This window comes from Colobus angolensis, unplaced genomic scaffold (genome assembly GCF_000951035.1).
Source record: "Colobus angolensis palliatus isolate OR3802 unplaced genomic scaffold, Cang.pa_1.0 Scaffold31, whole genome shotgun sequence".
Taxonomy (NCBI): domain Eukaryota; kingdom Metazoa; phylum Chordata; class Mammalia; order Primates; family Cercopithecidae; genus Colobus; species Colobus angolensis.
Genome location: NW_012116377.1, coordinates 11523532 through 11545414, shown reverse-complemented (window position 1 = coordinate 11545414; position 21883 = coordinate 11523532). Strand labels below are relative to the sequence as shown.

Below are 21883 nucleotides of genomic sequence, written 5' to 3'. Positions count from 1 at the left end.
CTTTTTTTTGTTTTCCATTTGCTTGGTAGATTTTCCTCCATCCCTTTATTTTGAGCCTATGTGTGTCTCTGCATGTGAGATGTGTCTCCTGAATACAGCACACTGATGGGTCTTGACTCTTTATCCAATTTGCCAGTCTGTGTCTTTTAACTGGAGCATTTAGCTTATTTACATTTAAGGTTAATATTGTTATGTGTGTATTTGATCCTGTCATTATGATGTTAGCTGGTTATTTTGTTTGTTAGTTGATGCAGTTTCTTTCTAGCATCGATGGTCTTTACAATTTGGCATGTTTTTGCAGTGGCAGGTACCGGTTGTTCCTTTCCATGTTTAGTGCTACCTTCAGGAGCTCTTGTAAGGCAGGTCTGGTGATGACAAAATCTCTCAACATTTGCTTGTCTGTAAAGGATTTTATTTCTCCTTCACTTATAAAGCTTAGTCTGGCTGAATATGAAATTCTAGGTTGAAAATTCTTTCCTTTAGGAATGTTGAATATTGGCCCCCACTCTCTTCTGGCTTGTAGAGTTCCTGCCGAGAGATCTGCTGTTAGTCTGATGGGCTTCCCTTTGTGGGTAACCTGACCTTTCTCTGGCTGCCCTTAACATTTTTTCCTTCATTTCAACTTTGGTGAATCTGACAATTATGTGTCTTGGAATTGCTCTTCTCAAGGAGTATCTTTGTGGTGTTCTCTGTATTTCCTGAATTTGGATGTTGGCCTCCATTGCTAGGTTGAGGAAGTTCTCCTGGATAATATCCTCGAGAGTGTTTTCCAACTTGGTTCCGTTTTTCCCGTTACTTTCAGGTACACCAATCAGACGTAGATTTGGTCTTTTCACATAGTCCCATATTTCTTGGAGGCTTTGTTTCTTTTTACACTTTTTTCTTTAAACTTCTCACTTCGTTTCATTCATTTGATCTTCAATCACTGATACCCTTTCTTCCACTTGATCTGATTAGCTACTGAAGCTTGTGGAAGCGTCGTGTAGTTCTCACGCCATGGTTTTTAGCTCCATCAGGTCATTTAAGGTCTTCTCTACGCTGTTTTTTCTAGTTAGTCATTCATCTAATCTTTTTTCAAGGTTTTTAGCTTCTTTGCAATGGGTTTGAACATCCTCCTTTAGCTTGGAGAAGTTTGTTATTACTGATGGTCTGAAGCCTTCTTCTCTGAACTCATCAAAGTCATTCTCTGTCCAGCTTTGTTCCATTGCTGGTGAGGAGCTGCATTCCTTTGGAGGGGAAGAGGCACTCCGATTTTTAGAATTTTCAGGTTTTCTGCTCTGGTTTCTGCCCATCTTTGTGGTTTTATCTACCTTTGGTCTTTGACAATGGTGATGTACAGATGGGGTTTTGGTGTGGATGTCCTTTCTGTTTGTTAGTTTTCCTTCTAACAGTCAGGACCCTCAGCTGCAGATCTGTTGGAGTTTGCTGGAGGTCCACTCCAGACCCTGTTTGCCTGGGTATCACCAGCGGAGGCTGCAGAACAGCAAATATTGCAGAAGGGCAAATATTGCTGCCTGATCCTTCCTCTGGAAGCTTTGTCTCAGAGGGGCACCTGGCTGTATGAGGTGTCAGTCAGCCCCTACTGGGAGGTGTCTCCCAGTTAGGCTATTCAGGGGTCAGGGACTCACTTTAGGCAGTCTGTCCATTCTCAGATCTCAAACTCTGTGCTGGGAGAACCAATACTCTCTTTAAAGCTGCCAGACAGAGACGTTTAAATCTGCAGCAGTTTCTACTGCCTTTCTTTCAGCTATGCCCTGCCCCCAGAGGTGGAGTCTACAGAGGCAGGCAGGCCTCCTTGAAATGCAGTGGGCTCCACCCGGTTCATGCCTCCAGGCTGCTTTGTTTACCTATTCAGGCCTCAGCAATGGCGGATACCCCTCCCCCAGCCTCGCTGCTGCCTTGCAGTTTGATCTCAGACTGCTGTGCTAGCAGTGAGTAAGGCTCCATGGGTGTGAGACCCTCCGAACCAGGTGTGGGATATAATCTCCTGGTATACCATTTGCTAAGACCGTTGGAAAAGCGCAGTATTAGGGGTGGGAGTGTCCCAATTTTCCAGGTACTGTCTGCCACAGCTTCCCTTTGCTAGGAAAGGGAATTCACCAACCCCTTGCACTTTCTGGGTGAGGCGATGCCCTGCCCTGCTTCGACTCACACTCTGTGGGCTGTACCCACTGTCCAACAAGCCCTGGTGAGATGAACCTGGTACCTCAGCTGGAAATGCAGAAATCACCCATCTTCTGCGTGGCTCACACTGGGAGCTGTAGACTGGAACTGTTCCTATTCAGCTGTCATGGAACCTCCCCTTGTATCATTTTAAATTACTATTCAGGGTAAAAAAAAAATGACTCTTTAGAAATATATAACTGGAGTTTTCTTCTTTTGGGCAATTGTGATGACTCAAATTCAGTTCTTCACAGCATCTTCCTATCAAAATGTTTATGTATGGCCAGATTGTAGATATTTAAGGTGTCACCAATTCCATAGGGAAATGAGGAAATACAGTAAGCAGAATAAGCAAGCACCTTTTTCTGAATTGCTGCTTACTTCTCAGAAGGGAGGTAATTTTAGGGAAGTACATACAGTCCTTTTGTAAGTAAGAAAACTTAAATCTCCATTTTTTTTTTCTAGCTGCAATGTGGGTTATCAATGTTGTAGTAATTGTGGCTGCAGTGAGACCCTGGTCACTAAAGTATATTTGCTTCTACACTTTGCCTTCTTAAAATTTGCACATAGCCATCCAATTTCATTGTTTTCTTCTAAGCCCAGTAGAGTATTCATTCTCTAATTGATTAGTAGCTCCTATACAAACAATAAAAAAGACAAGTTCAGAACCCTTGGTGGTACAAGGGGTCTTGAATTTTATTTTTTTTACATCATACCTGCTTCCAAATGGATTTGAATTATGATATCTTCATATACATGAATACAATAAAATATTGGTACAGAAAATGAAGATATCGAAGCAAATTTGCTGATCATTAACACATTAAATTGCCAGGTGTGGTGGTGTACACCTATAATCCCAGCACTTTGGGAGGACAAGGCAGGTGGATCACTTGAGCTCAGGAATTTGAGACCAGCCTGGGCAACATGGTAAAACCCCATCTCTACAAAAAAATACAAAATTAACTGGGTGTGGTGGTGTATGCCTGTAGTTCCAGCTACCTGAGAGGCTAAGCTGGGAGGATCACTCGAGCATGGGGAGGTCAAGCCTGCAGTGAACTGTGATAGTGCCACTGCACTCCAACCTGGGTGACAGAGTGAGACTCTGTCTCAAAAAACGAAATAATAATAATAATAATAATTTAGCTCTGAGCCTCTAACCACCAAGAAAAAAAGGGAGACACAAGCAGCATATGTTGTATTATTGGATAGGTTACAAAGAATCAGACTTTTTCCTGTTACTAAATTCTAAAAGGAATTCATCATATGGAACGTTTTTCTAGGGAGCATTAAACTTTATACAGCGTTCTCAATGGTAATTTTATAGTAAAAGTAGAAGTTCTTCCATGTGACAGTTTTTTAATAGAGGCCTTAATAAAAGCATTGTATCGAAGCATAACTCAGGGAAAAGAAAGTTGTAGAGGACACAAGGCACAGTGGCTCATGCCTATAATTCCACCACTTTGGGGGCCCAAGGTGGGAGGATCATTTGAGCCCAGGAGTTCGAGAACAGCATAGGCAGCATGGTGAAACTTCATCTCAATTAAAAAATTATAAAAATTAAAAATTAAAAAAAGAAAGTTGCAGAGGATAAGTTAATATCTCCAACCATAAAGCTTTCTATTTCTAACTTAGTATGAGAATGAAACTTCATTTACCTTGAGATATTTGTATAACATGTTCCTTAGATTGCATTCTATAAAATATTTTCTTGACCCTACTGTGCCACTGACTACTGTTAAAATGGTTGAATCATCTTTTCAAGTTTATGTCTGGCAGTTATATTAGTATTTTTGTAGCTTAAATTTTACATTTACATCTTTGAGCTATCTAGAATTGAGTTTGAGAGATAAGATAGAGGCTATGTAAGCCCAGCACTTTGGGAAGCTGAGGTGGAGGATCGTTTGAGGCCAGGAGTTTAAGATAGCAAGATCCCATCTCTACAAAAAAAATATATTTTTTTAAAAAAAGAAATAAGATGGATTTAAAATTCTACTCCCCATACCCAGAGAGAACTCACAGCTGGAAGTACCAGCAAACAGGATGATACCACAGTGAGTGATTGCAGTCCTCAAAGTGTTCTCCCTGTATGCCTGGCCTGAGACTCCCCTCCTCCATCAGAGACACTCTTTGGCCAGAAGGTCCCTGCAAGTAGAATTCTACTGTAATAAGCATTCAGCCTGGGAAGACTGTTTATACCACTCTACCTCCTAGACCTGCCTCCCTGCCCTGTTAACCTAAGATTCTTCTCTCTCATCTAAAGACATCTTGAGACTGGATCACACCAATAAGGAGATCCTGCCACAACAAACACTTTGCTAGGAAGCACTTTCCTTTCTTCCACCCCTCGAAGCAGGGGAGCCAATCACAAAAAAAAAAAAAAAAAAAAATTGCCTGGCTCAGAAAGCACTCTTTATCCCAGGCAAGAGACTCCATTTCCCCACCTATACGCACCATATCTCCTTGCCTGGTGAAGTCCCTTCTTTTTGTCACATAGCACCAGCAGGGATCATCAGGGACCCCAGCTGCTGGAGATTTAGTTAAGAAGACCAAGATAATACTGTAAAAACTCTGAAAACGAGATTTTCATTTAAACCACAGCCCACAACAGTAGGCAAGAATATGCACACTAAACCTCAACTGGGTGATTGCCTACTAAAATTAGAACTGTGAATAAGATATAGATATCCCCTAGCATAAAAACCAAGATATCCAAGATACAATAGAAAATTACCTGTCATGGCCAGGTACAGTGGCTCACATCTGTAATCCCAGCACTTTGGGAGGCCAAGGTGAGCAGATCACTTGAGGTCAGGAGTTTGAGATCAGCCTGGCCAATGTGGTGAAACCCTGTCTCTACTAAAATACAAAAATTAGCTGGGTGTGGTGGCGCGCACCTATAATTCCAGCTACTTGGGAAACTGAGGCAGGAGAATTGCTTGAACCCAGGAGGTGGAAGTTGCAGTGAGCCAAGATCGTGTCACTGCACTCCAGCCTGGGCGACAGAGCAAAACTCTGTCAAAAAGAAAGAGAAAGAGAGAAAGAAGGAAAGAGAGAAAAGAAAACTACCTGTCATACCATAATTTGTGATTCAGGAGAATCACATGAATGAGAAAAGACAATCAACTGATACCAACACTAAGACGAATCAAATGTTAGAATTATCTGACAATTATCTTTAAACGACTATGACGAATCTGGTTCAATTGTACATTCCCTTGAAACAAATGAAAAAAATAGAAAATCACATTAAAGAAATAGAAGTTTTACATAAGAATCAAATGGAAATTAAAGAACTGACAAATACAATAACAACAAAAATACTCACTGGATGGGCTCAGTGCTAGGGAGTGGATAGAATCAGTTTACTTGTGGATGTATAGAATCCACTCAACCTGAAAATAGAAAATAGACTGAAACAAGATGAGCATATCCCCAAGAATCCGTGGAAGAATGATAAAATATCCAATATTTGTGTCATTGGAGTCACAAAGAAGAGGGAAAGCAGGGTTAAAAGAGTATTTAAAGAAATATGTGCAAAAACTTCCCAAGTTTTATGAAAGATATAAACCCACAGATGTAAAAACCTGAACAAACCCCAAATAGGATAAACCTAAAGAAATTGATGCCAAGGTACATCATAATGAAACATCTGAAAACTAAAGGCAAAAAGAAAAGGGTTGAAAGCAAGAAAGAAATGACATATTACCTATGAAAGAATATCATTCAGTTAACATCAGATTTCTCATCTGAAGCCATGGAGCCCAGAAAGAAGTGGCATAATATTTTTCAAGTGCTGAAAGAAAAAAAAACATGTTAAGTGTGAATTCTGTATCTACCAAAATGCTTCTTCAGTAATGAGGAGTAAATAGCCTGCTTCAGAAAGGAAAACTGAAATAATTTGTTCCTAGGAAACTATCCTTAAATATTGGCTATATAAAGTCATTCAGACAGAAGAGAAACATTAAATGGAGGAATCTTAAGAGTATCAGGAAGACAGAAACAACAACAGAAAGAGCAAACATATCAACAAGTACAATTGATTATAGTTTTCCTCATGACTTTTCTAAATCATATGTGATGACTGAAACAAATATGGTAATACCTTCTGATACCCAAAATAATGATATTTCAAAGTGGACCTACATGGGTATGAGGTTTACTTAGAATGGGAATGCATTGACAAGTCAGGTATGTATATTGAAAAACCCAAACCAACCACTAAGAAAAATATACAAAATGACACCTTTTAAAACTTTGTAAATTAATTGAGATGGCATTCTAAAATGGTTCAAGTAACCCACAGAAAGGCAAGGCAAGAGAAATGAAATACAGAGGAAGCAAACAGAAAACAAATAACAAATTGACACACTTAAGCCCTAACATATATCAATAATTACCTTAAATATATATCGTCTAAATAAGCCAATTAAAACGCAGATATTGGCAGACTGTATAAAAAGCGCACTCAACTATATGCTGTTTATAAGAAACTAATGAAATATGTGAAAAAAAATAAACTGCAGTAAAGAAGAAAAAAAGAAATATGTAGCTTGAAAGTAAAAGTATAGAAAATATATACCATTTAAACATTAATGTTAAAAAGCACAAACATGTGGCTATGTTAATATCAGATAAAGGTGACTTAAGAGCAAAATAGGCTGGGCGCAGTGGCTCATACCTGTAATCCCAGCACTTTGGAAGGCCGAGGCAGGCAGATCACTTGAGATCAGGAGTTCGTGACCAGCCTGGCCAACATGGTGAAACCTCATCCCTACTAAAAATACAAAAATTAGCTGGATGCGGTGGCACACACCTTAATCCCAGTTACTCAGGAAGCCGAGGAAGGAGAATCACTTGAACTCGGGAGGAGGAGGTTGCCATGGGCCAAGATTGCGCCACTGCACTGCAGCCTGGGTGACAGAGTGAGATTCCGTCTCAAAAAAAAAAAGCAAAATAAATTACTACAAAGAGGTACATTAATAATGATTAAAGTATTAATTTACTAGGAAGACATAAATGTGTATACATCTAACAACTGAACTGAACTGAGAAAAGCATGAAGTAAAAACTGATAGAACTGAAAAGAGAAATCTGCAAATCCACAATTATGCCTGGGTATTTCAACACTCTGCTCTCAGCAACTAATAGAACTACTAGACAGAAAATCAACACAGATGTAGGAAATCTGAGTAACACGATCAACCAACAGGACGTAATTGACAGATACATAACATGCCACACAACAGCAGAATACACATTTTGTTTCAAGTGCCCATGGAATATTTACTAAGATAGACCATATCCTGAGCCATAAAACAAATCTCAATAGATTTATAGAAACTGAAGTCATACAGAGTGTGTATCTGACCATAATGGATTCAAACTAAAAATCAGTAACAGACAACAGGAAAAATCTCTAAACACTTGAAAATTAAACAACACATTTCTAAAGGATCCATGGGTTAAAGAAGAATCATCAAAGGAAATTAAAAATACATGCAACTAAATGTATTAAGTTAACATAGCATGCCAAAATATGTGTAATGCAACTAAAGAAGTTCTGAGAGGGAAATTTATGGCACTAAATGCTTACATTAGAAGTGAGGAAAGTTATCATATTAATTAATTTAAGTCCCTTTTTTAGGAAAGTAGAAAAAGAAAAACAGATTAAGCCCAGAGCAAGCAAAAAGAGACAAATAATGAAAATAAGAAGTGATATCAAGGAAATTGAAAACAATAGAGAAAATTAATGAAACAAAAAGGCAGTCATCAGAGAACACTGCTGATAAACTTCTAGTAAGATTGATAAAAATGAAAAGACAGAAGGCACAAATTACTAATATCAGGAATGTAAAGTACAACTTCTATCTATAATCAGGAAAGTAATGAATTTACTACAGATCCAGCAGCCATTAAAAGTATTATAAAGAAATGGTAGCCTGGGTGTGGTGGTTCACGCCTGTAATCCCAACACTTTCGGAGGCCAAGGCAAGAGGATTGCTTGAGCCTAGGAGTTTGAGACCAGCCTAGGCAATACAGTGAGACTCTGTCTCTACAAAAAAAAAATTTTTTTAGATTAGTCAGGCGGTCAGGCGTGGTGATGTGCACCTGAGTAGTCCCAGCTACTCGGGAGGCTGAGGTGAGAGGATTGCTTGAGTCCGAGAGGTTGAAGCAGCAGTGAGCCATAGTTGTGCCACTGCACTCCAGCCTGGGTGACAGAGCAAGACCCATCTAAAAAGAAAAGAAAAGAAATATTACAGCTTTGTGCTCATAAATTTGACAATTTAGAGGAAATGGACTAGTTCCTCAAAAGCTAAGAACTACCAAAACTCAACTAATGTGAAGTAAGCAACTTGAATAGTTCTATCAACATTAAATAAATTAAATTAGTAATTAAAAAGCATCCCCAAAAGAAATAGCCAGACCCAGAAGTCTACCAAACATTTAAAGAGAATTAACACCGACATTACACAATCTTTTCTGGAAAAAGGAAAAGGAAGGAATATTTCTAAGCTCATTTACGAGGCCAGTATTACCCCCAATATCCAAACCAGATAAAGACAGTACAAGAAAAGGAAAACTATGAACCAATATCTCTTATGAACTTAAACTCAAAAATTATCAATGAAATATTAGTAAATTGAATCCAACATTGTATAACAATAATTATACAACATGAACAAGACAACATTCCTATTCTCACATTATATTTAGGAGTATGGATGAGGGTGAGAAGGAGGGTGGGGAAGATACAAGCAGTAAACAAATAAATATCCAACTGAATTTCAGAAATAAGTATCTTGAGGAGAATTAAACTAGGCAATGGGGGTTGCAGAATGGAGAGGAAGGAACCTTTTGAGAAGGTTACACTTAAACTGATTCAAGAAGGAGCCAGCCTTTCAGAGATCTAGAATCTTCTCAAGAGACACCATTAATGAAAGGAAAAGCCTAGCCACAGACTTGGGGGAACCTGGAAGAAATAGTCACAAATGCATATGTGTGACAAAGGGCTCATAGCCAGAAGAATTAGCTATGAAGAACTCTTACTAATCAGTAAGAAAAAGACAAACAAATATAAAAATGGACAAAAGATGTGAACAGGCTTTTCACAAAAGATGATATTCAAATGGCCAATAAGCATATAAAAAACACTGCTTCATATCATCACATCAAAGAAATGTAAATTAAAACTACGAGAAGTTACCATTGTACACCCATCAGACTCACTATATCAAGTGTGTGTGTGCCCTAGTGAGGGAAGATATGAAGCATCTGTGACTCATATCTTGCTGGTTGGAGTGTAAAACCAGTTTGAAAACTGGGAGTTTTTAATGAAATTAAACCTACGCCTATTGTGACTTAGCAATTTGTCTCTAACTTTCTACCTAAGAGAAGTATGTGTATAAGTTCAAAAAGACTTGTAGAGGAATTTTCATAACAACTATATTCATAATATCCAAAACTGAAAACAACCCAAATATTCATAAATGGAAAATGGGTAACCAACTTGTGGTATTTTTATATCATATCATATCATATCATATCAGTAGAGAAGAATAGGCTACAGATTAATTCAGTAACATGAGTAAATATAAAAACATTATGTTGAAAGAAGGCAGACCAAAAAGTACATGCTGAGTGAATCCATTTGTATGAAGTTCAAGAATAGACAAAAATCTTTCGTAATAGAAGTCAAAATGGTGATTAGCGACTGGAAAAGAGCATAGGAGAATATTCATGGGGATGCAAATATTCTATATCTTGATCTCAGTGGTAGATATACAGGTTTTATATATGCTAAAATTTATCTAGCTGTACATTTTACTTTATGGAAATTATGTATTAAACAAACAAACAAAAGATCTGGGTGAAGAATATACCAGGCAGAGGAAACAGCTAGTACAAAGAACATAGCCTGGAAATGGGTTTAATGTGGTCAAATAATAGAAAGACAGTGTGTCTATAATAGGGAGAATGAGGGAGTGGGCTAAAAATTACCAGTTAACTTAATGTAGCAGTGTACTAAGATGATAACAAATGGCAATGTGTCAACTGAGCATATTATTAACTTAGAATTTTTTGGTTTAAAAAATTTTGTTCAACTATTTGACATTTGTATCATATAGGAAAATATTGACTTGAAAGTCAGTAGACTTGCCTCCACCCATATATAACTGACAACTTTTGACCTTTCTGGATCTTCATTCCCTCATTTATAAAATTATGAAGTTGTTCTAAATGGTGGCTGAAGACCTTCCCAACTATAATTTTTTTGTGTGTCTAGAACTTGAAAAACACTAAACAAAAGAAGACATCATTATTATTCTTTTTATCTACAGAAATATGTATAGCCAAAGTTATAATGGGAACTGGCTTTTCAAAAATACTTAGAATATTTTAAATCCCTATTAAGGGAGCAGGGGAGAAACCTATAGATGCTTCATCAAAATGTTCTCTAGGAAAACCAGGAAAAGAATGAAGTTCATCTGTTACATTATCACATTACATTTTATGTATTTAAAGGAATAAAAAATAATCAGAAGACAGTTTCTGCCAAAATAGAGTTTAATTTTTATAGTTTTTCACAGTATTTACTTCATATTTGAGTCACCTGTATATTTAAGTACAATGGTTTAAATAAATGTGGAGTTTAGATTTAGACCTTATCTATACCTTTTAGTTCTGTAATCCAATCATTGAAGTATGGCTTGATGGTAGAATAGTTTTGTGTTTTAATAAAATGCTTTAAGTACTGTAAATGTATGTTTGATTTTAGTTTCAACAGTTTCTTAAAAACTAATACATTCAATTTTTATTATATTTATTTAGCATTTTTTATTTAACCTATCTATTCATTTCTGTCTTATTTTCAGAACTGAAGGCAGAAGCTAGTCTAATGGACCAGATGAGTAGTTGTGATAGTTCATCAGATTCCAAAAGTTCATCATCTTCAAGTAGTGAGGATAGTTCTAGTGACTCAGAAGATGAAGACTGCAAATCCTCTGCTTCTGATACAGGGAATTGTGTCTCGGGACATCCTACCATGGCACAGTACAGGATTCCTGATATAGATGCCAGTCATAATAGATTTCGAGACAACAGTGGCCTTCTGATGAATACTTTAAGTAAGTATACATAAACACAGGCAACTGAAAAAGTAAGAATTTATAGTGGAGCCATATTGATTGTCACCTAAAATTTGGATAAAGAAAAAGATTCCTATTTTTTGCATTTGATACTATTAACAATTACATTTTTATTGAATTATGGTTTTATTTTGTTTTGTTTTGTTTTTTTTTTTTTGAGACGGAGTCTCGCTCTGTCTCCTGGGCTGGAGTGCAGTGGCCGGATCTCAGCTCACTGCAAGCTCCGCCTTCTGGGTTTACGCCATTCTCCTGCCTCAGCCTCCCGAGTAGCTGGGACTACAGGCGCCCGCCACAGCGCCCGGCTAGTTTTTTGTATTTTTTAGTAGAGACGGGGTTTCACCGTGTTAGCCAGGATGGTCTATGGTTTTATTTTGAATCTGTAACATAATGCCTTCTTGGTTTTTCTCCCATCTCTCTAGATAATCTTTCCTCTCATTCCTTTTCAAGTTTATATGATCTTCTGCTCAGTCATTAAAGTTGGAGTTTCACGAGGCTTACTTTTGGGTTCTTTTTTTCTTTTCATTCTACAATTTTTCCCTAGGTAATCTCCTCCATGTTTCTGTTGCAGTCAGTACTTATGTGTAGATAACTTGCAAATTTATATCTCTGATTCAAACCTCTAGGCTTTAGACACGTGTTTAACGTCATCTCCCATCATCTCATCGCCTTCAATTTACTTTGTCCAAAACCAACTCAAAATCAATCTTTGGCTCATTGTGTTACCTCTTAGTGAAGGTAGCATACATCTAATTATGCAAATCATAAGTATAATTATTTTCAATGACTGAATTTCTTCCTCTTTACAGTGTAGCCACTCGTTCATCAAGTCCTGTTTGTTTTGCCTCCTCTGTATTTCTCAAAGTCATCTGCTTCTCTGCATCTCTGCCACTATCACAGTAGTTCAACCTGTTATTTCTTGCCTTATCTACTACAATGACCTAACTGGTTCACGCCTTTATCTAGTCAAGCCTACTTTTGATCCATTATGTACATTGTAGCATATTGATTTTTTTCACAATTCAAATACAATTTGTCATCTCTTCTGCTTTATACTTTTTAATAGCTTGTAACTTCTTTTAATATAGAAGCAAAACACCTTAACATAATGGTCTTGATTTTTCTTTTCTAACAACACGTGCTTTCTTTTGCCACTATACTCAAATACTTTCACTCACATCAGGACCCTTATACATGCTGTCCATTCAGCCAGAAACACTTCCTTCTTTTCATGTGATTTTTTCTCCTTTAGATTATAGTTCAAAGTTACTTTCTCTAGGAAGTCTTTTTCACCTTTCTGACAAGGTCTTATCTTTTATAGACTTTTAGAATATCAAATATGTCTTCTTTATATCAATTGTTTGGCAATCGTAAATTTACATTAATTTGTATGATTTGCTCTCTTTCTCTAGAGTATAATGTTCCATGAGAACAAGGACCTTGTTTGTTTTTGCTTATCGTTGAATTCTAGCACTTAGCACATGGTACTTGACACATAATAGATGCTCAGTAAATACTTTTAAATAAAGGCATGCAGGTTGATATTACCTGGGGAGAATGGAATTTTCTGTATATTTAAAATTAATCCCACTATGTTTATTAATAATGAAAAATGTAAGCAACTAGAAAGACTGACTAGCTTTAGCCTAATAATAGAACTAAAGAAGGGAGAAGCCAAGACTGAGAGGCAGATAATTGGTAAAACTATGGGTTAATTAGGGACCAGCAAAGATATTTTGAATTTCCAGTTATTTAGTGTTATTCTTGACTTGGGAACTAATATTGGAATATCTGATTTTTTGAATGGCCAAGGGAACACGGAGAAAACTCAGCTTGGTGGTGCTAAATGAGAATCTGAGTAAAAGCTAGAAAACATTTTCCAGAAATTAATAAGTTCTATAGTAAATTGAGCATATGTCTAGGAATCAGCATATCTGTATTATATTCCTGACTGCCTTATCACTTATTAGTTATGTAACTAATAACACTACACTTAACTTTCTTGTAGCTTCAATTTCCTCGTTGAAAGTGGAGGTCACATTGCCTTGTAGAACTTTGAACGGGTTCAGGATATTTTATATTTTAGAATTTCTTTTTATATCTAGAATAGTTTTCTAGTAAAACATGGCACAGTGAGTTTATGTTTTTAAAACCCCTTCTGTACCAAACAAATAGGAACAATGGATAAAGTATTAAAAGGTAAAACCCAGACATGGCCAGAATCAAATATAAGATAAACATCACCAAAGAGAAGAACTGGAATATACACACAAAACAGTGGGCTTAGTGGAGCTGAAGCCATTGGATCTGAGTTCAAAAGAAGGTGATATTGGTAAGGATCTTGGTACTTTCAGGGAAAGGTATAATAATATAATCAGAACTTTTAGGGAAAGTTTTAGGGAAATAATCAGAACTTTCAGGGAAAGGTATAATAATATAATCAGAACTTTTAATAGTTTAAAACTATTAAACTTTTAAACTATTAAAAGTTCTGATTCAGTGAACCTGAGTCATACTTTCTATTTGAAGCTAGAGAATGTGTGTTGTTGGGGGTTAGTAGGGGAAGGGACAGAGGGTTGATAGAGGTGGGAATAAATAATAAAAGAAGTTTGGAATAAATAGCCAGTTAATAAAAGAGATCGGAAAAAATAGACATTTACATACTGACTGAGGCTACTGTGTTTTAGAAGGTGTGGGCATAGGGTCTGTAGAACCTCGATATCCATTGACTCCTTGAAGGGATCTAGTATATTTACAATATAACCAGGGGATAGCAACCTCCAAATGTGATTATAAAACATGTTTCTGGTAATGGATCTCAGAGGACTAGGTAGAGGGAACTACAAAACCCTGTCAGAGTGGTGTGAGGATAGAGAAAAACAGAAATTTTCCACTCAAAATGAGCAATCGTAATTCTAAAACAGAAGAAAAAAGTCTAATGCCAAGAAAGTCAGCCAACAAAATTAACAGTTAGGGCAGGGATTCTTTCCAAATGAAAATCTTTTTACAGAGCAATTAAGACAAAGACATTTAAATAAGTATGCTAAAAGCATTCAAAGAGATAAATGAAGATACAGCTTTTAAAAGAATTATAAAAGAAAGTCAGGAAGAAATGAAACAAATCTAATAGATTATAAAAAAGAGTAAATTAGACTGGTCATTGAAATTTCTAAAAAACAAGTAAATGAGAAAAACTGTAGACTGGACACAGTTGAAGAATAAATTTGTGAAATAGAAGATAATATTGAGGAACTATCCCAGAACACAATACAAGAGAGACAGAAAAATGAAATGGGAGACCAGCTTAGAGACAGAAAAGATTGAGAAGACTAAACATTACACAATAGGAAGTCCAAGAAAGAATGGAGGAGATAGTATAAAAACTTAATCCTGAGAATTTTCCAGAATTGAAGAAACCCATGAATTTTTACTTCAGCTAATAAGCAGAATAAATAAAAATAAATCTAGACCTCAAAACATGATCGTGAAACTACAGAACATCAAGGATGAAATAACCTTAAAAGCTACAGAGAAGACAACCTACAAAAGAAGAATAGGCTGACAGCAGACACTCTTAGCTAGATAGGTAAGCCAAAAGATAGTGGGGGAAATATATTTCAAGTGTTAAAGGACAATAATTCTAGCTAGAATTTTATACCCAAACGCAATGTCATTCAAGAGTAAAATAATTTTCACGCACACGAAAACAGCTTATTGTTTGTAGAATTTAGCAAATGTATTATTAACAGACATATATATATATATGTTATATATATATTTCAGCAGAAAGAAAAGTGAAAACAGAAGGAACGTGTGGAATATGAGAAACAGTAGTGAGCAAAGAAGTAGATGAAATGTCAGGAAATCTGATTAACCTTTGACTATAAAGATAACAAGTCTGTTTTAGATGTTTATACATTTGGAAATTTTTTTTTGAAGATTAAAGCTAAAACTCTAGACAATAGTTGTTGAGAGAGTATTCAATCAGTAGTTTAAGTAAGCTAAGATCCATGTCATGTTAGGAAGATAGAAACACTGAATTTGACTTTATTAGATAAATTTGTAGTTGGTTACGTATCCTAAAATGTTAAGGTTACCATTTAATTAATAAATACAATCTATAGTTTCCACAGCATCAGTGGAAAAACCAGGGAACATAGAAAACTTTACGTAGTAGAAAGCAGAGAAGAAGTGAAAGAAAGTGATTGATCAACCCAAAACAGAAAATGTGAAGTAGAAATAAATCTCTATATGTCAGTAATAACAAAAGCAAAGCATTTTATCCACCTAATAAGAAACAGATTATCAGATTAGATTTTTTTAAAACGCCATATGCTGATTATAACAAATTTTCTAAAAACCATATGGAAAGTAAAGAGATAAAAAAAAGATGCTAGCTAAGTAGTAATTATAACAAAAATCTGGATCATCAATATCAGAAATAATAGACTTTAAGGCAAAATGTACTCCTAGAGATAAAGGGGCTTGATAAACTACGAGAAAAGGTTCAGTTCACCTGGAAGATAAACAATTCTGAATTCGTATGCATGTAATAACATATCTTCACTATGTGTGTGTGTGTGTGTGTGTGTGTGTATAAAACATAACAGAAGTAGTAGAAATTGACAAGTCTATTTTAGTGGGAGATTTTATGAATCTGTAATCAAGCAGAAAAAATTTAGTAAGAGCATGAAATCTGTAAATACATAATAGACATACCTGTTCTAATAGTGAATACATAGAATCCTACAATCCAAAAATGCAAAGCGAATGGTCATCTTTAAGGTACATATGAAACATTTACAGAAATTTACGTCTTACTAGGACAAAGACAATAACAGATTTCAAAGAATTCATTTTTTAATGAACATATTATGATTATAATATGATGAAAATATAAATAAAAATTAATTTAAAATAAGTTTAGAAATTTCAAAGCACACGCCTAATAACCTACATGTTAAAAGGCAACTACAATGAAATTACAAAATATGTGTAATTGAACAATATTTAAAAATTGAATACTGTTATGAAGATAAAAAAATCATAAATAATAAATAAAATATCACAGCAGTTTTGGTACTTCCAAGGAAATGTTTTAAAGGATAATAGGAAATTTAATTAATTAATTAACTTTATTTTAGAGATGGAGTCTCGCTTTGTTGCTCAGGCTGGAGTGTAGTGGCCATTCACAGGTGCAAAATGGTATACTACAGCCTCGAACTCTCAGGCTCAAGTGATTCTCCTGCCTCAGCTTCCCCAGTACCTAGTACTGCAGGCATATGCCACTGTGTCCAGCTCATTATAGGGAAATTTATAACTTCAAAATTTTATTTAAAAAAATTGAAGATAAATGAGTGAAAGCTTCACTTTGAGGAACTAGAAGAACAATAACATCTTAAAGCAGAGAAAGAAAATAATATAGGTGAATAGAAGTTAATGTAATAGATAATGAGGAAACATTAGAAAATCAACAAAACTAAAAATTTGTTTCTTTGAAAACTAACAAAATAGACCAATAAAATAGACCAATCTTTAACAAGGGCTGAAAAGAAAAATAGAAAAATCACAGATAGACAATATTAAGGAAGAAAATTAAGTTAAAATTATAACTATATTTTTAAAAATTATTGATATACAATAAACATATTTATGACTTACACGTGATATTTTGATACCAGCATACAATGTGTAGTGATCAAATCTGGGTAATTAGGATATACATTACCTCAAACATTTGTCCTTTTTGGGGGGTTAAGAACATTTCAAATCTTCTCTTCTAGCTATTTTGAAATATACAATAAATTGTTGTTAACTATAGTCACCCTACTGTGCTGTTGAACACTAGGACTTACTAACTTTATTTAGTTATTCAGTTATTTAACTTTATTTTTGTACCCATTTACCAACCTCTCTTTATCCCTGTCTTCACCTTTCCAAGCCTCTGGTAACCATCATTCTACTCTCCATCTCCATGAGATAGACTTTATTAATTCTCACATGTGAGTGAAACCATATGATATTTCTCTTTCTGTGCCTGGCTTATTTCACTTAACATAATGACCCCCAGTTCCATTCACATTGCTGCCAATGACAAGATTCCATTCCTTTTTATGTCTGAATAGTATTTTACTATGTATATTAATTATTTATTCATCCATTAATGGACACTTAGGTTGACACATAAGTGTCACATAGGACACTTATGTGTCACTTAGGACACATACATTGGCTCTTGTGAATAATGCTGCAATGAACATAGACGTGCAGATATCACTTTGATATACTGAATTCCTTTCTTTTGGATATATACCTAGCAGTGAGATTGCTGGAGCATAAGTAGATCTATATAGTTTTTTGAGGAACGTCCATACTGTTCTCCATAGTGCCTGTACTAATTTACATTCCCACAAGCATTCCCTTTGTGTCCTTGCCAGCATGTTACTTTTTGTCTTTTCTTTTTTTTTTTTTTTCAAGACGGAGTCTCGCTCTGTCGCCCAGGCTGGAGTGCAGTGGCCGGATCTCAGCTCACTGCAAGCTCCGCCTCCCGGGTTTACGCCATTCTCCTGCCTCAGCCTCCCGAGTAGCTGGGACTACAGGCGCCTGCCACTACGCCTGGCTAGTTTTTTGTATTTTTTAGTAGAGACGGGGTTTCACCGTGTTAGCCAGGATGGTCTCGATCTCCTGACCTCGTGATCCGCCCGTCTCGGCCTCCCAAAGTGCTGGGATTATAGGCTTGAGCCACCGCGCCCGGCCATGTCTTTTCAATAATAGCCATTTTAAGTGGGATGAGATGATGTCTCATTATGCTTTTGATATGCATTTCCCTAATTATTAGTGATGATGACCATTTTTTCATATGCCTGTGGGCATTTTTAAAATTATTGATTTTAAATGTCTTCTTTTGAGAAAAATCTATTCAGATTATTTGCCCATTTTTAAATGGTATTATATGGGGGTTCTTTGGCCATTGAGTTGTTTGAATTTCTATATATTCTGGTTTTTAATCCCTTGTTGGATGGATACTTTGCAAATATCTTCTCCCATTCTGTAGATTGTCTCTTTACTCCATTGATTGTTTCTTTTGCTGTGCAGAAGCTTTTTAGTTTGATGTGATCCCATTTGTCTGCTTTTGCTTTTGTTGTCAGTGTTTTCAGGTCTTACATACAAAAAAATCATGGCCCAGATGAATCTCTTAGAATGTTTCCTCAATGTTTTCTTCTAGTAGTTTCACAGTTTCAGGCCCTAGAATTGAATCTTTAATCTGTTTTGATTTTATTTTTGTTTATAGTAAGAGATGGGGGTCTAGTTCCTTTTTTCTTTTCTTTTCCTTCCTTCTTTCTTTCTTTCTTTCTTTCTTTCTTTTTTTTTTTTTTTAGGATATCCAGTTTTCCCAGCACCATTTATTGAAGAAACTGTCCTTTTCTCCACGGAATGTTCTTGGTGCCTTTGTGAAAAATCAGTTGACTATAAATATGTGGATTTATTTCTGGGTTCTCTATTCTGTTCCATTGGTCTATGTGTCTATTTTTATGCCAATACCATGCGGTTTTCTTAGGTAATGTGGTACCTCCAGCTTTATTCTTTTTGTTCAGGGTTGCTTTGGCTATCTGGCATCATCTGTGGTTCCATATGAAGCTTATTTATTTATTTGTATCTGTGAAGAATGTCTTTGGTATTTTGATAGGTATTGCATTGGATCTGTAGATTGCTTTTGGTAGTATCGTTATTTTCACATTATAATTCTTTCAGTCTATGAACATGGCATGTCTTTCCATTTTTTGTGACCACTTCCATTTCTTTCATCAGTGTTTTATAGTCTTCCTTGTGAAGCTCTTTCACCTTCTTGGTTAAATTTATTCCTAGGTTTTTGTTTTGTTTTGCTTTTTGGTTTTTAATTAGAGACAGGGTCTTGCTCTGTTGCCCAGGCTGAAATGTAATGGCATGATTATAGCTCACTGCAGCCTTGAACTCCTGGGCTCAAGCGATCTTCCCTCTCAGGCCCCCAAGTTGCTGGGGCTATATATATTCTGGTTTTTAATCCCTTGTTGGATGGATACTTTTTTTTTTTTTTTTTTGTAGAGACTGGGTCTCACTGTGTTGCGCAAGCTGGTCTTGAACTCCTGGACACAGGCAGTCCTCCTGCCTCGGCCTCCTAAAGCGCTGAGAATATAGGCATGAGCCACTGTCCTGAACCTTAGTGTTTTGGGGTGTGTGTGTGTGTGTGTGTGTGTGTGTGTGTGTGTGTAGCTATTGTAAATGGGATTGCTTTCTTGATTTCTTTTTCTGCTAGTTTCTTGTTGGTTTACATAAACGCCACTAGTTTTTGTATGTTGATTTTTGTATCTTGCAACTTACTTAAATTGTTTATCAATCCTGAGTGTTTTTGCGGAGCTTTTAGGGTTTTCTCTTTATAAGATTTTGTCATCTGCAAACAGGGACAGTTTGACTTCTTCCTTTGCAATTTGGATGCCCTTTATTTTTCTCTCTTGTTTCTTTGCTCTGGCTAGGACTTCCAGTACTGTGTAATAAGAGTGGTGAGAGTGAGCATCCTTATATTGTTCCAGCTCCTTGAAGAAAAGCTTTCGGCTTTTCCCCATTTAGTATAATGTTAACTGTGGGTTTTTCTAATACAGCCTTTATTGTGTTGAGGTACACTCCTTCTAGATCTAGTTTGTTGAGGGTCTTTTATCATAAAGGGATGTTGAATTTTATCAAATGCTTTTCCCACATCTATTGAGATAACATATGGTTTTTGTCCTTCATTCTGTTGGTGTGATGTTTCACATTTATTGATTTGGGTATGTTGAACCATTCTTACATCTGTGGGATAAATCCCACTTATCATGGTGAATGATCCTTTTAATGTGCTGTTGGATTTGGTTTGCTACTATTTGTTGAGGATTTTTGCATGTATTTTCATCAGAGATACTGACCTATAGTTGTGTCCTTGTCTGGTTTCAGTATCAGGGTAATACTGGCCTCATAGAATGAATTTGGAAGAATTCTTTCCTCTTCAGTTTTCTGGAAGAATTTGAGAAGAATTGGTATTTATTCTTTAAATGTTTGGTAGAATTCAGTACAGAAGCCATCAGGTCCTGACCTTTTTTTTTGATAGGAGACTTTTTATTACTGATTCAGTCTTATTACTTGTACTTAATCTGTTCAGGTTTTCTTTTTTTTCTTGGTTCAATCTTTGTAGGTGGTATATGTCCAGGAGTTTATCAATTATCATTAGCTTTTCCAACTTGTTATTTTTTTAAATTATTGTTTATTTTATTTTATTTTTTATTTTTTGGAGACAGAGTCTTACTCTGTTGCCCAGACTGGAATCCAGTGGTGTGATCTTGGCTCACTGCAACCTCTGCCTCCCAGGTTCAAGCAATTCTTCTGCCTCAGCCTCCCAAGTAGCTGGGACTACAGGTGCATGCCGCCACACCCGGCTAATTTTTTGTATTTTAGTAGAGATGGGGTTTCATTGTGTTGCCCAGGCTGGTCTCGAACTCCTGAGCTCCGGCAATCCACCTGCCTCAGCCTCCCAAAGTGCTAGGATTGCAGGTGTGAGCCAATGCACCCAACCTTAATTATAATTTTATTTAAAAATTTATTCCAGTAAATTTGGCAAAGGAATGGATGGTTTTGTAGAAAAAGTATAATTTACCAAATCACAACAAAATAAGGGTCATCACAGAAATGTAAGAAATGTTAAACATATGAAATGGGATCAATCTAATTCACCACATTAACAGATTATAGAAGTAAACCCATATGACCATTTCAACAAATGAATAACTTGACAAAATTCGATATTTATTAACTTGAAAATACGTACTTGAGGCTGGGCGTGGTAGTTCACACTTGTAATCCCAGCACTTTGGGAGGACGAGGCAGGCGGGTCACTTGAGGCCAGGAGTTCGAGACTAGCCTGGTCAACATGGTGAAACCCTGTCTCTACTAAAAATGCAAAAATTAGCCAGGCATGCTGGTGCACACTGATAATCCCAGCTCCTCAGGAGGCTAAGGCATGAGAATTGCTCAAATCAGGAGGTGGAGGTTACAGTGAGCTGAGATCATGTCACTGCACTCCAGCCTGAGTGACAGAGTGAAACTCTGTCTCAAAAAAAAAAAAAAACCAAAATTAAATTAAAATAAATAAAAACATTTACCAAAGGATGAATATAATAGGATTTTCTTAGCTTTACAAAAGTTAATTACCAAAAAACAGAACTCCAACAAACATCATACTAGAGACTTTAGAAGCATTCCTGTTAAATTCAGGAACAAGACAAAGAGGACTAATGTTATTTCTGTTGAGCACTCTATTGAATTTGCTAGTAAATGCAATAAAACAAGTAAAAGAAATATGATATAAGAATTGAAAACAAGATATAAAATACTCTTAATTTGTAGGAATGTAAATTATCTACATAGGAAATCCAAAAGAATCAACAAACAATAGAACTAATAAAATAATTTGGAAAGATTACTAGATGCAAAAGATATACGCAAAAGTAAAGTCTATAGTGTTTTTGTCTATCGGTAATAACCACTTGGGAAGTTTTTTTTTTTTTTTT

The 21883-nt window shown here is 36.0% G+C and overlaps 1 protein-coding gene across 1 annotated transcript in view; it reads left to right on the top strand.

Moving 5' to 3' along the window:
- The first annotated feature begins 11037 nt into the window (after window positions 1–11037).
- Window positions 11038–21883, top strand: part of EAF2 (ELL associated factor 2) — a 14805-nt gene continuing 3959 nt past the window's right edge. The window contains exon 1 of the mRNA XM_011950831.1: window positions 11038–11291. Coding sequence (XP_011806221.1) covers window positions 11063–11291 — 229 coding nt within the window. The 5' untranslated portion in view covers window positions 11038–11062. The remainder of the gene's footprint in view (window positions 11292–21883) is intronic.